This window comes from Ochotona curzoniae, unplaced genomic scaffold, assembly GCF_017591425.1.
Source record: "Ochotona curzoniae isolate NIBS_2020 unplaced genomic scaffold, NIBS_Ocur_1.0 contig_1, whole genome shotgun sequence".
NCBI classification, from domain to species: Eukaryota; Metazoa; Chordata; class Mammalia; order Lagomorpha; family Ochotonidae; genus Ochotona; species Ochotona curzoniae.
The window spans coordinates 43,296,001-43,309,934 of NW_024464918.1; the positions used below are offsets into that span (position 1 = coordinate 43,296,001).

The following is a 13,934-nucleotide window of genomic DNA, read 5'->3' on the forward strand; positions in this document are numbered from 1 at the left end:
CATCCTGGAAGCTCCAAGCTTTGAACCCCTGCCCACACAGCCAGGCCAGAAGGGCTGAGACAGATGTCATGCACGTGGAGGCACACTCACACCCCAAGCCACATGAGGCCACTCACCAGGAGCTGATCCTCCTTGATGACCGTCAGCTGCTTGGCCCACTGCCCGAAGCGCTTTTTCCGCAGCAGGAAGGCGCATATCCTGCAGTCCCTCACCAGGTGCATTGAGGCCTCCTCCGAAGGCCACTGGTGTCTGGGCTGCGGTCCCTTCCCTTCCTCCTCCTCCTCATCGTAGGACTCGTAGGAGCTGCTCATTGCATCAGAATCATTGTCTGTGGGCGCCACAGGAAAGGCCCTGTCACTGTGCTGTCCCCAAGAAAGGTCCTCAGCTTGTGGGGGCGGGGCACGGACCCACACAGGGGCTGTGGCATGCCAATGATAATGACTAAACACACCCCTATCTTTGTATGTGTTTTAGATTCACCACTTGCTTTGTGATCCTGCTGACTTCATGTCCCATTGTCCTCTTTAGTAAAGAAATCTAGGGCCCGGCGCGGTGGCGCAAGTGGTTAAGTCCTCGCCTTGCACGCCCGGGATCCCATATGGGCGCCGGTTCTAATCCCGGCAGCCCCGCTTCCCTTCCAGCTCCCTGCCTGTGGCCTGGGAGGGCAGTCGAGGACGGCCCAGAGCTTTGGGACCCTGCACCCGCGTGGGAGACCCGGAGGAGGCTCCTGGCTTCGGATCGGCATAGTATCGGCCCGTTGCGCTCACTTGGGGAGTGAATCATCGGACGGAAGATCTTCCTCTCTGTCTCTCCTCTCTGTATATCCGCCTTTCCAATGAAAAAATAATAAAAATAAATCTTTAAAAAAAAAAAAAAAAGAAATCTAATAGTACCTCCTTTCTTCAGCTGATGATGGGAAATGTTTACCAAGTGCTCACCACTTACTAAGTTCTCAGTACCTTGGCTTCTGTCCTGACCCCATTACTTTCTTCTCCATTGTCTTAGGTGATTCTTGTGGCCATCCGGCAAATCCCCCATTCTATGGATCAGGAAGCTTGAGGCTCAGATGGAGGAAATGACTCACTTAAGATCAGTTGTCAAGAGTCAGGGCAATGGCTAGATTCTGGGTCCTGTCTTCCAGTTTTAGGGTCATCAAAAGCAAGGGCTTTGGGGACTCTGACTTGGTTCAAGAGTGGTGACCATGTATGTGTCCAAGGCCATGTCAAGGCTTGCTCTTTGTGCAGGTAGCACTTGTCTGATCTGTCCAGTACTTACAGGAGTTTTTCAGCTCGCCGTTCAGCCTGGTCGTGGGGTAGCTGCTGTCTGCGTCTTCATAGTAGCCATCCATGATGGAGTGGGCTGGGCTGCAGCCATCTGTGGAATTGTCAGAAAGGGCTTAGAGAAGTGCAGGTAGACTTCAGGGGTAGGTCTGGTAAAAAGCAGCCTACCAGCACCCTAACTCAGGGAAGAATATTAGTTCCTGGCTGTTCCTTGTCTGGATGCTCTCTGTATCTTGTCTCTGCTTCCCATCTATCCTGTATGTGCTCCTGCCACCAGGAACTACTGTGGTTGGCCCTGCCATACTCTTAGGCCTGTGTTCCTACTCTTGCCAGTGCTCTCTTATCTCCTATTACACAACTTCTACTTATTCTTTAAGACCTAGCACAAAGATTTGTCCTCTGACCTTCCCAGTTTTTCCTGTAACCCCAGGGTACTGGGGAATGTGTACATGTTGAATTCAGCCCTGGTTCCTGCTCTGCATGGAGTGGTGTTCCAGCTGCTCAGGCTCAGACTTCCTTCACTGCTCTGCCCTCATCTTCCTCCACCCCATCCCTTCTACTCACTTCCAAATACACCTGTTCCCTCTTTTTATCAAACTGAATCTCCTAAATATATATAAACACAATAGAAGACTTAGACTAGAGGAGAATAACATTGCATGGGAGTTGCTACCTACACGGAACTCTGAACAGTGCATTCCTATTTGGGGCTGGGAGATAGCATAGCACAGAGGTTTTTGGGGGTTACTCAAGATATGTTTTAAAATGAGGACCCCTGGGTGGTATCCCCAGAGATTTGGTTGCTGTGGAGTAGACTTGGCTGAGAAATCTGCTCTAAAAATGAAATAAAGTCATTTCTACATGTTGAATATCCTTTATCTGAGATGGTTGGGATCAGAGGTGTTTTGATCTGGGAATATCTGCCTGTACATACTGAAGTATTGTAGGGATGAGACCCAAGACTAAACAGCAAAGTCATTTGTGTTTCATTTTATTTAAGTATTTTTAGTGTACCTGTGTTTGGCCAACCTGTTCCAGGAGGTCATGTGTGAAACTATCCACTTTTGGTGTCATGAAATGCTGAAAAAGTTTTGAATTTGTGGGAAAATCTTGGCTTTTGGATTTTCTGATTTGGGATGCTCAAACTACAACAGCAAAATTCTAAATGCACATAAAAATAGAAACAGTGTTGAATGCCAGTGATTTATTCACCAACATTATTTCACAAGACTATATAAGATTCTTCTTACAGGCAGTTCTCAGAGCACACTTATAGGTTCATTTAGTTAACAGCATGTGCTTTTTGGCTTGATTTGAATTCAGATCCTCTCTCTGCCATTTACCCAGTAACCATGGGCAGAAAACATGGTTTCTCTGCATTTCATATTTCTCAGCTGTGAAATGCATAGCACCTACCTTGGGTTACTGATCTAATACAGATAAACTCACTGGGAGGAACACATGAAGTGCTGGACCAGTGTAAGCTGTCACTTTTACTGTGTCCTTTGAGTCTCATAGTGCTGGGAGGGAGAAATGAGGAAACAAGCCTCACAGTTTGCAAGTGACAGCCTGGATCAGAATTGAGAGCCCCAGCCCGGATGCACGTCCCATCCTTCGGGAAGCCTGCTTTTCCCTGGGCCCACTGTTCTCACACTACACTGTTCTTCAATACTCTGTGCTGGCCTCACATCCACTCCTGTCCATCTGTTTCCTGAGGACAGCAGTACTGAAGTTCCTGATGACCGGGATACCAGTTCTGTGCCCTCAACGAGTCTCAGGGCCTGCCTTTCCCAGCAGCCTCTCTAGGGTCTCAGATGTTGGCCTTTGCCTTGTGAAGTGAACTGAGGTTGCCAGGGGCAGTGGCAGTACAGATGGGAGAGGAGGAGGTGCTGTGCGGAAATGGGTGGGGCACAGGGCAAGGCACTAGAACACCTGGCAGGCTTGGGATCTGGGTGTGAGAGGAAGAATACTCCCCAGTGGGCTTGGCAGCTGTTCCTGGTTGGAGTCCAAGCCCTTCCTGAGGCCCTCCCTTCCCTCCTACCCCAGGATCCCGGCTGCTCCTGGGAGGAGGCCTCTCTGCCATGTCTGAGAGGGAAGTGGACTAGGAAGGTGGAAGAGCCTCTTCTAGCCCAGGGGTTTCACTGGGATGATGGACCCAGTAGTACCCCATTTCCTACCTTTGAATAGTTAAAGTGGAGCTGCTTGCTTCACTTCCAAAGAGCTGTTTGCAGTGACTTAGAACTGTGACTTGTCAGGCTTGCAGGGGGTTCTGCTAGTGCAATTCTATCATGTCAAAAACAAGTCCAGTATCCACCAGCAAATGAGTGGATAGGCACAACATGGAACATCACTTGGCCATAAAAAGGAACATAGTTCTGCTAGTGCTACAGCACGGATGAATCTTACAGACACAAAGCTATGTGAAAGGAGCCAGCCACGAAAGGCCACATATGTATGAATCCACCCCTTTGTCGCGTCTGGAAGAGGGAGGCAAGACGATGGGCATATGAAGCAGACTGTGGGTCACAGGGGTTGAGCAGTGGCTGCTCACTGGTCTGGGGGCTCCTTTTGGGATAAGGAAATGATTGGGAACTGAGCGATGGCTACCACTGTGAACGTATTGAATGACACTGGTTGCATATTTAGAATGGTGGCAGTTGTCAATCTCATGTGCATTTTACTGCAACAAAAAAATGCATCCATAATTTTAAAAATTCACTCATTTTCCCAGAAAATCCTGTTGATAGTTTCTTGCATATCCTAGACAAACTTCTAAAATGAACATACTAGATTCTACTAGAAAAAACTCCAATGGCATCATTTTATAGGCAGTATACTATTTTCTTTAATGACTTATCTTGCAATTCATTTCTGATCAGCGCAAACTGGTTTTACTTAATTTCTGGTGGTTGGAGAGTATTTCTCCATGGTGCAGAATGGTGGGTGGCATCACACAGATGCCATCTTATGCAAATGAACTATACATGGTCGTCTTTCAAAACGACAAAACATGTTCTTGCAGGAATGATAAGTCCTTATCCCCAAGCAAGTGGCCTCTTCTGATCCTCAGAGGAGTAGCCACCTATTATAACCCGAGGACAAGCATGGGAAGGCCAGGGCTCTTCTTTGTGGCTGATTTAAGAGATTTCTCTCAGATAGTTTGTACAAGTGCCTTCTAAATAATTTTATTGTGTCCTTTTAGCAATAAAAACAGGTCTGTGCAGTATATTTGTATTTACTTATGCATGTGTAAATTATCTATGTATATATAAACTCTGAAGTGTCATGCTATTAGATTATAAATGCTAAGAATATTCACACAGCATTTTGTAGGGATGTGTGAAACCAAGTATGGATAAAGCTCATATTTCTGCCCACATCATCTTGGAGTGCCCTACTCTGCAGGCTGTCGGTTTAGCCCATATGCTTTTTTTATTTAGTCTGCTTTGTAAGATGCTATGCTTCCCTGCTGAGACATAAGCTGTGTCAGCATCTGCTGGAGGGGTGTTCTAGGTTAGCAGCAGTGATAGGCCTCAGAACAGGGAGTCAGAGTGGCCATGCTGACCTCCATCCTGGCACATTTAGATAGGAACATGCAGCTCCTCTTTCTTCCGTTAAGGAGAATCAGAGGGCTAGAGAGAGGAAACAGGGGAGGTGTAAGGCCACCAAGAACTGGGACTAAAAGCCAAGCTCCAGGAGAACAGGAGGGAACCTGAACTTACTGTGGGAGCTGATGTACTCTGGGCACTTGCCGGGGCCCAGCGGGAGGGCCTCCTCATAGTAGTCCTCAGGCGGAGGCTTGCTGGGCAGTGGCGGAGGCAGCTCACCTGCCTGCAGGGGGACAAAGGTGTGTGAGACCAACAAGCTGGAGAAGAAGGGTGCTGCAGGTAAGAGGGAGGCTGGAGCTCCTGGTAGGCAGGAGGCAGTCGGAGTATGAAGCTACAGCTTAACAGAGCTACACACTGCAGACAGGAGAGTCTGTGTGTCCTGCATGGGTAACCTATGTCTCCATGCAGATTTATTAAGCCTCGGTGAGTCTTGCAATCCTCTGCAGTCCACATTAACATTGGGGCAGGAGGACAAGCAGGTATCTTGAGCAGGTAGCTAAGAGCTCACTGTGTGGTCAGGGGAAGCCTTATTTTACAACAACATTCTGTCACTAGTTGTGGGGCATTAGGCATACTGCTCACCCTCTCGAGTTTCAGTCCTGTCATTTGTGGAGTGGGGATAACAATTGTGCTAACCCCATTCGGCTGCTATGGGCATGTAAAGTACACGGAGAGCTATCAGCAGTTGATGCTGTTGACAGCAGTGATGAAGATAAACTGTGCAGCTGACAGACCTGGTCTATGACTGCCCTGGGCCCCCTTTTCTAATTCCACAGCCCTAAGGTTGGGAACCCTAGATCTGGTCTTGTCATTCATTTGTAGGTGAAAATTTCAGGCTTTATTCAAGACGGAAAGTGATTTGCCCAAAGCTAGGGAACAGAGTAGTGTGGAGGGTAGAGGTCACCCAGCCCCGGGGGCAGAGCCTTCCTGCAGGGCCCTTGTGTGTGCACTTCCCAGGCTGGGTGGTGCCACCTGGGGGCAGAGGGGCACATGAATTCTCCACATACTCTCCTCTCAGCACCATCACAGAGAACATCAGGGCCACTGAAATGCCCTGTCCATAACCACCTCTAGGAAGGAGACAGCCAGGAAGATCAAAGGGCCTGTGGGCATGGGGACCCAGGCCATGACTCACATTCCTCAGAGACGGGCTCTTGGCTGGCTCAGGGCTGGCTCTTTTGCTGGTCTCATCGTCATCCTCTGGCATGTCCCGAAGGTCACTCAGGTCACAGTCTAGGTCAGGCCATGATGCAGAAGAGACACGGATGCACATGGTACAAGGGTTACAGGGCTGGGTTAGGGGTTGGTAACTTGAAGGTGGGGGCAGGCCTTACCATTTCCACTAGTAACCTGAGTAAGTGACCCAGTCACCTTACATAAACGGGTCCCAAGAATCCCCACTCTGTCTCCCAGGCTTCATGAGAGTATGGAAGAAAGACAGCGTTTGTCAGGATGCTCCAGCTGTGCTGTGAAGTCACAGTCCCTAAAAATCACTTATTGTCACAGCTCTCTGTGTGTTGAGTAGGGTTGCCCCCCTTTGGATGCCCCCAGGGCAGCCCCTGCTCTTCTAACTTGGCTCTCATTTTCTGCTGAGCTATTGGACAGTATGACCCAGGGTCCAAGAATAGGACTGGAGAATGGGCACGGCAGGCATTTGCTCTCTCTCTCATGCGGGGCCCTCTTTGGACAGCACACTTACTTGTGCTATCCATTAATTCTCTGGAATCTCATCATTGCAGATTTCAGTTATATTCCAGAACTGGCAGGGCCCAGGGATGCTAAAGAACTGCCCAAAGCAACTCAGGGACATAATGTGAGAGGAAGGCCCTGCCAGTCTGAGGGCTTCTGTAAGCTGGAGCAGCAGACACACATCCACAGGCAGAGGGAGGGTCTTATAGCTGAAGTCAGGATACAGTTGCATACCGAATTCTTCAAAGAGAGACTCCACAAAGCTGGGCCCAGAGTGGAGGTCCGCAGTGTTCACATACAGGTAGGAAACTTCTTTGGCTGTCAGGAGAAGGACACAGCAGCAGTGAGCAGGGAAGGGCCCAGGTCTGCTCCACCCCCCTTGGAACTTCCCTCCCACACATTGTGAAGTGTGTTCATATCCCACATTCTCTGATGGTTTTCAGACTTTGTTTTCTTTTTACATTGCTACCAACAAGGATCTCTCTCCAAGGAAAAGAATGCGCAGAAGCCAATGTTACAGAGGTTTCCCTGGGGACAACCAGGGGACAGGGATTCCAGCAACCATGATCAGAAAACCACTGCTTCATTTAATTGTCCCTGGGGGAGAGGTGGGAAGCAGGTGACATCAACTCTTTTGTCTCTGGGAAGAGGCTCAGTCACCCACTACATGGCTTCCTATAGTGGCCTTCAGATGCTGTGAACTCTATGGGACATGGGTTCAGCTCATTTGAGTTCACTGGGCACATTTTGTCCCTTTAACTGAGAGGGAGGTGATGAAGAACTTGTAGTGACTGAAGGTGGCTTGCTGCTAGACCCACAGTGAAGGGTGGAGACCTGGAGGATGGGACATGGACAGATATGCAGGGGAGGGGTACAGCTCAGAAGGATATGTGTGTGTGTATCAGAGGGGTGTGGGAATGCTTGTGTAGTGTGTGATGTTTATGCTTATCAGTGTGTGTCTTATGTGTGAATGTATGCCATGTGTGCCTGCTGTGTGTGTGAGACATGTGTGTTCTGTGTATATGGTCTGGAGAGGGCTGAGGCAGGGTGCAGGTACACAAAGAGCACAGGCAGGATGTGTTGGAGCAAGAGGTTCAGGTGGATGGACAACTGGACCAGTGTGACATGTGCAGGTGTCACCATTCTAGAGGCCTCTGTGTCTTCCTGCAGAAGGACCTGGGGAATTATTGAAGATTCTGGAGGAGGGCAGTGGAAGTTTTACAACCTGTCACAGTGAAAACTTCCGGACTGATTGCCTGTGGCTGACCTGGGAGGGGCTGCAAGTTCTGTAGGATGGAGGCCACAGCCATCTTCTTCTCCAGGGTGGTGTCACTGAGGTACTCGTTGTCCAGGAGGCTGAGTAGCCCTGTGAGCTCTGGGATCAGCTGTTCCAGCACTGGGGAAGAGGGCCAAGGAACACAGTCACAGCTCTGCATCTAGGAACCTGCACCCTTCCCACCCACCAGAGGCCAGGAGGTGGGCCTGGGCCCTCATGCAGCTGTCTCAGCTCTGGCCACCTCCTCCCTTGGGAGGGCCGGTTAAGTTAACCTTGTGACATTTCTCCAGGCCTCTCCACTATGCCTCAGACCTCAGGTGCCTTGGCTGGACGACTGGACATCCTAGGTTCACTCTGAGCCCAGTCAGTCCTCAGGCAAGGCCAGCAGGCCTCATTAAGCCTCACTAGGCCTCCCTTTGTCCCAGGCTGCCCTCTGTTCCGCAGGCCTGGGGGTGCTCAGCTCAGGTCTCAGCTGGGAGCTTCCAGCTGTCCAGGACACAGGCAGGAAGGAAGCTTCCTGTTGCTTCCGTTCATACACTTCAATCTCTGGAACCTTCTGTTTCCGGTGCATTGGCCAGAGCCAAACTAAACATTAACCCTTCCTACCCCATGTCTCAGACTATCATCACCATTTCTGCTTTCCAAGATACACTAGTGCTTCTCATACTTGAGTGTGTACAGGAACTACCTGGACATTTTATCAGAATGCAAGTCTTGATTCAGAAGGTCTAGGGGAAGGGGACTAAAACACTTTGTTTCTGACACACTCCCAGGCCCAGGTCACTCTGAGGTTGAAGAGCCCAGAGTGGAGACTCCTTTAAAGACTGGGGCGTGCCAAGACCATGATGTCACTGATGCAACTTGGGACTTGTTTGTCTTAGAGCTGAAGACCAATCTGGTCACAGGAGTAGCATTGTTCTGCTTGGAGTTCTGATGCCCAAGAAGAAAGCTGGCCTGTGCTGAACAACCTTAGGATCTGGGGGAAGCCATTCCATGTGATTGGCTCATTTAAACCTCCCATCAAGCACTTTGTTATCCTCGTTAGATGGAGGATTGTCTGGCTGGTAGACCCTCCACTACACCTGCTCCATTCACACTCTTCTGTTAACCACAGACCTATATTGCCTCATGCTGCCTCACTTGATCCCACCAAGTTCTGAGATAGATCCCAGGATCACTCCTACTTTTTTTTTTTTTTAATTTTGTCTAGGAATACTGAGGAAGAGATCTCCCATTGGCTTGTTTGCTTCCCAAATGGCCATTCACAGCCAGGTCAGGGACAAACTGAAGCCAGGAGCCAGGAACTCCATCTGAGTCTTCTATGTAGTCCAAGTGCTTGGGTCATTCTCCACTGCCTTCCCAGGTACATTAACAGAAAACTGGATCAGAAGTGGAGTTGTCAGGTGCTCTGATAACGACTTGTGCTGAGGTTTAAAACTCCTTGTGCTCTCTGTGGCCCCAATTCTCCTGCGAAAGCAGGAAGAACCTTACCTATTCATCCAGGATCTAAGATGGCTCTTAGGGACTATAACATCATGCAAAAGAGAACTGACCCTGGAGCCAGACAGCCTAGATTCAAATCCAGCCTCTATCATTAGTTTTTGTACTTTCTGGATATTATATAAACTGTCAGTGATTTAGTTTTCTCCTCTGTTAAGGGGGTATAATACCAGCACTTGCCTCATAAGGCTGTATATGAACATTTATACCAAGCATGAAGAATAATCTAGCTGGCTAACCACAGGACACACAGTAGTCTAACCACGGAACAACTGTCCATATTACATTCACTGGGAAATTTGCCTCGCTGGTCTGTGCTGATGTCTGCCAGCATCTGCTGCAGCCATGAGGCTCTAGGGAGATGTGGACTGGACTGCAAGGTGGCTTCCCTGACCTCTACAGTGGGGCTTTGCTTGGTCAGTGTGAGTGCTCCGTGTGCTAGGTGCTAGCAGGCATGAGCAGATGACTGCACATGGATTTCCTCTAAAATGGACATTGTGTGTACAGATGGGGCACTGTGAGGAGAATGTGATGTTCACATTCTCTCTGTGGCTTTCAGTATCATCCTAAAGTTGGAGATAATGAACTAAAGGCTGATGACATGGACAGGTCCCCCATCTTTAACACTGAGGCAGGGACCTAGTGGCAGTTTCCTATCTAAATCCCATGGCACTTCTGAGTGTTCCACTTAGGATACTGATGTTTCTGGAACTGTCGCCAAGATGGTTGGGAGCCATGGAACAGTTGCACATACTGAAGGAGGAGGACTCTGGTTAGTTCCAAGTCTGGGTGACTTCTGGGGTTTTGCGTTACACAATTTTGGGGGTGGAGAGGTGAAATGTGCTATGCCACTGAAGCAGAGGTGCAGAATTGGAGGGGAAGGAGTTTTCCTTTTTTATAGAGGGAAGACATTTATGATAACTTCAACCAAACTTAGCCATTTTGAAGAAAATCTTGAAATGGAATCATAAACTTCCTAGCTTCCTTAGACATTTACTGAGCAATAAATGTGTGCCCAGCTTCCCACTGGGGATTTAGGAAACAACGAATGAAGGGTGGCCTGGTGGGCATTTTGCTCTCAGTCACACACATGTGCGTGCTCATAAGCAAGGCCCTGGTGAATGCAAGGCAGTGAGTGCCGCAGGGCAGCTTGGGAGCTCTCTGAGGCCCACAGGTGAATGCTCGCAGAAAAATCCAAGATGCTGCTTTGCTCTCAACCGGGGCCATCACGGCACCAGTGTCAGCCCTATGACAGATGTTCAGAAACCGTTTGATATCAGGATCTCCTTATACTTTTAAAAACTATTAAGGACTGTACATAAGTTTGGTTTTATGACAATATTTGCAGAACTCATAAAAAAAAACACAAAGTTTTAAAACAGAGGGGCACATAGCCCACTTAACTTTCAGAACACCCACAGAATCAGACTGGAAAATTCCACTGTACACTGTGGAGAAGGACACTGAAAAGGTGTGGGCCCTCTCAGTATTGTATAAAAGTAGATTTGACACCCCCAACATCATACCTCTACAGATATTGCCCTTTGATGAATGACTCCTGATTGTCCAGTGTTAGGGGCTTCTTTACTATTCCTTCTTCCCTTTCTTCCCACTCCCTTTCCCTCTGGGCCCACAGACTTTAAGGCCTTAATTGTGAAGATTTCATAGAAGAAAACCAAGCAACCCAAAGAAAATAGCTAACTTAACAGTGAGAACTTCTTCCCAGATAAACATCCTTATGTGCCTTATGGATTTGGAGACTTCTCGGCCAGTGCTGAGCTCTCCAGGAACAATACAAAGCTAACCCCCAAAAGCTAGCTTTCAAGCACAATGACTATGGAAGTGCTTTCAGTGATTGCTTTGTTTTGAGTGTTGAAAACCCAAAACCACAGGGATATGAACCATCTGAGAACTGAACTGGAATAAAGTCTTAAGTACCTGTGACAAATGACCCTTGAGGATCTTCATATACATCCACAGGGCAGCCAGCTTGAATTTTAGAATAAGGCTTTAGGGGACAGAACTTGGGAATACATATTCCTAGGTCTCCTATCCAGAAAATCTGAATCAGTTGGCCTGTCCCAGAAACCTGTAGTTTACAAGTACATCCAGGTGACTCTGATGGCAGGCAGTCCAAATTTCAACTTTTTCAGAATATTACAGGAGACATCTTAATACCAGGAATGTAGAGAAAGCTTTTACTTTCCTTAAAAAAAAAATCTCACTGAACATCCCCTTTTGAAATAAGGGGGTAGAATTTTCACTTCAAGCATGAAAGTGGGAATAAAAACCCTGTGGGAGATGATCAATAGCTGGAGCACAGAGTCCTGCTTAGAACAGCACAGTGGTTAGAAAGCCAGGGTCAGACTGTGCACACTGAGATCTGTTGTACTGTCACTTCTGACCATGTTAGAGAATGCTGAGTCTGGTTTTGTCACATTTACAATGAGAACAATTGGGTTCTGACCTCATAGGCAGGGAAGGCCAGGTACGGTCATGCTTGTGAAGCACTTGGCATGGCGCTATGTCTGGACCAAGCATCAAGTGACAGCCACATTGTTGTCATGGCTACTGTTTCCCAACACTCCCCAGAACCAAGCAGAGTCCAGAGTACTGGCTAGACAGTACTGATAGATAGGCTGTGATTTGTAGCAACGCTCTGTTCATATGTTTGGGGCTGTGTCTCAGTACACAGATGCCCAAGGAGCACTTATTCAAGGAACAAAGTATTTTGGTGATCTAGTTTAACACTCTCGTTTTAAATACATAGACAGTGAGGGTCAAAGAAATTATTGGAATTAAGTATGATCACATGACCAGTTGGAAAAAAAGTATCTGGTGTCAAATTCACACAAAGTTTACACAAAACATGGTGCTTAAGATGAATCATGGAAGAGTGGCTAAGAGAACAGGCTGTGGGCAGACAGGACTCTCCCAGCTCTGTCATTTTCCAGCCATGTGGCCCTGGGGATATGTCTCAACTTTCCTAAGGTTCAGATTCTTCACAGTGTGGGTAATAACAGTAGCTGTTTCACAGAGAAGGGCACTCAGTGCCCTATAGCTACTCCCTGGATTCCTGTGTGCCTCCTGGGGTGGAGTCAGGTGTAGTAGCAGCACAGCAGAGGCTGGGAAAAAGAGACATCCTGGGACTCTTCAAGTCTCTTCCCATGGACCTTTTATAGCTCTATCCTTGATCTTGAGATTGGGATGGGTGAGAGCGGAAGAAGGCAAAAGCCCTTTGCTTCGGGTGGTCACAGACCAAGGATTCCTCCATGCCAGGCAAAGGGACAACATCTTCCCTTGGGAGCTGTAACAATGCAAGCCAGGAATCACCCATTCCGAACCCCTACCTGCTTTGCTCCTCCTCCTGTTCCAAGTCCCTGAGGGCAGACTCTGGCATCAGGTTAGGACTGTCTTTATGTTCATTTAGAATCAAGGTTAGGTTTTGTTGATCTTGTTTGGTTTAGTTGAGTTTTAGGGATGTCAGATAAATCCCAATGATGGAAAAACAAAGCCAACAGGAAGAAATGGACTGATCATTGTTTATAAGTCTTCAATTGTGTCACAGAAATCCAAAATGGGATAATTTGTGATGCAAAAAAAGTTTCTCAAATAAAACTATAAACTTCTTTAAAAATCCATCCAACATTAGGCTGCTAAGTGTTTATTAGTCCTGTTAAGCACTCAGCCAAGACTAATATCAGTTGTCTCTCTGCTACTCCACCTTCTCTACCTAATTGAAATCAAAAGGAGATGTTATGTAACAGAAATTAAGCCACAGACAAAAAGCATGTCACTAGCTCTGAGGACCTTTCCCTCCACACAGAGTGAAAATTTCAGCAAGTAGCTTTAAGGATACAGCACAACAAAGGGTCATGTTTATTTAAGAGTCCTTAATGGTAATTAGTCTAACTTCTGTGACAAAAGGCAAATGAATGATTCAACTTCAACAAATCATATGAGTAAAACATCTAGGCCCTTTACCGCAGAATCTCATTTCTGCCCACCTACTGGAGGCTGGAAATAATTTTGTTAAATGCAAAGCAGTAGGGGCAGCTGTCATTTCCCTTTTCCCTACCTCACTATTTGACAAAATTTTACAGGGACCACAAAGATCACTCATTCTTCATTATTTTTATTGATGGAGAAAATATATAGAAAGTAAAAGAGTTGTGGGAATGTGGTTTTATGAAGGTCCTGCAATTTTTCTTTTGGGTTACTCAAGTTTCCTTCCTCATTTCCACACAGTAAAAGAACTTATTTTCCAACTCAAAATCCCTCTTGTCCTGGAGAAAGTGCCAGTGCCTGATTTTGGTGATGACTTTACATGTGGTATGTTTTGAAAAGCCATTTTGTGAACAGGACACAGCCCATTGTAATGGCAGGGAGGCAAATTTTCCTGGAAAGAAAAGTGATTACTAATGAGAAGGGAGTTCCACGTTTCGGTGGGAGAGGAGAGGAAGAGGAAGCTTTCCTTTCCTTCCAGAGACTTCCAACCATCCTTCCCTCATGCTATACCCCTGAGCTCCTTAGCCTAGGGACAGGCTGTTTCCTTGTCAACCAGGAAATACCCTTTCTACT

General features: G+C 47.4%; 1 protein-coding gene across 5 annotated transcripts in view; it reads right to left on the reverse strand.

The window, feature by feature from the left end:
• Window positions 1-13,934, reverse strand: part of AFAP1L1 (actin filament associated protein 1 like 1) — a 57,476-nt gene that overhangs the window by 26,743 nt on the left and 16,799 nt on the right. For 2 of the 5 annotated variants that reach the window (XM_040973011.1, XM_040972982.1), the window contains exons 2-7: window positions 7,845-7,973; window positions 6,812-6,895; window positions 6,024-6,121; window positions 5,003-5,111; window positions 1,276-1,374; window positions 117-328 (exon numbers count right to left, since the gene is read on the reverse strand). In XM_040973011.1, coding sequence (XP_040828945.1) covers window positions 117-328; window positions 1,276-1,374; window positions 5,003-5,111; window positions 6,024-6,121; window positions 6,812-6,895; window positions 7,845-7,973 — 731 coding nt within the window. Of the gene's footprint in view, window positions 1-116; window positions 329-1,275; window positions 1,375-5,002; window positions 5,112-6,023; window positions 6,122-6,811; window positions 6,896-7,844; window positions 8,102-13,934 lie in introns of those variants that run through there. The other 3 variants (XM_040973002.1, XM_040972974.1, XM_040972992.1) reach the window with 3 other exon arrangements.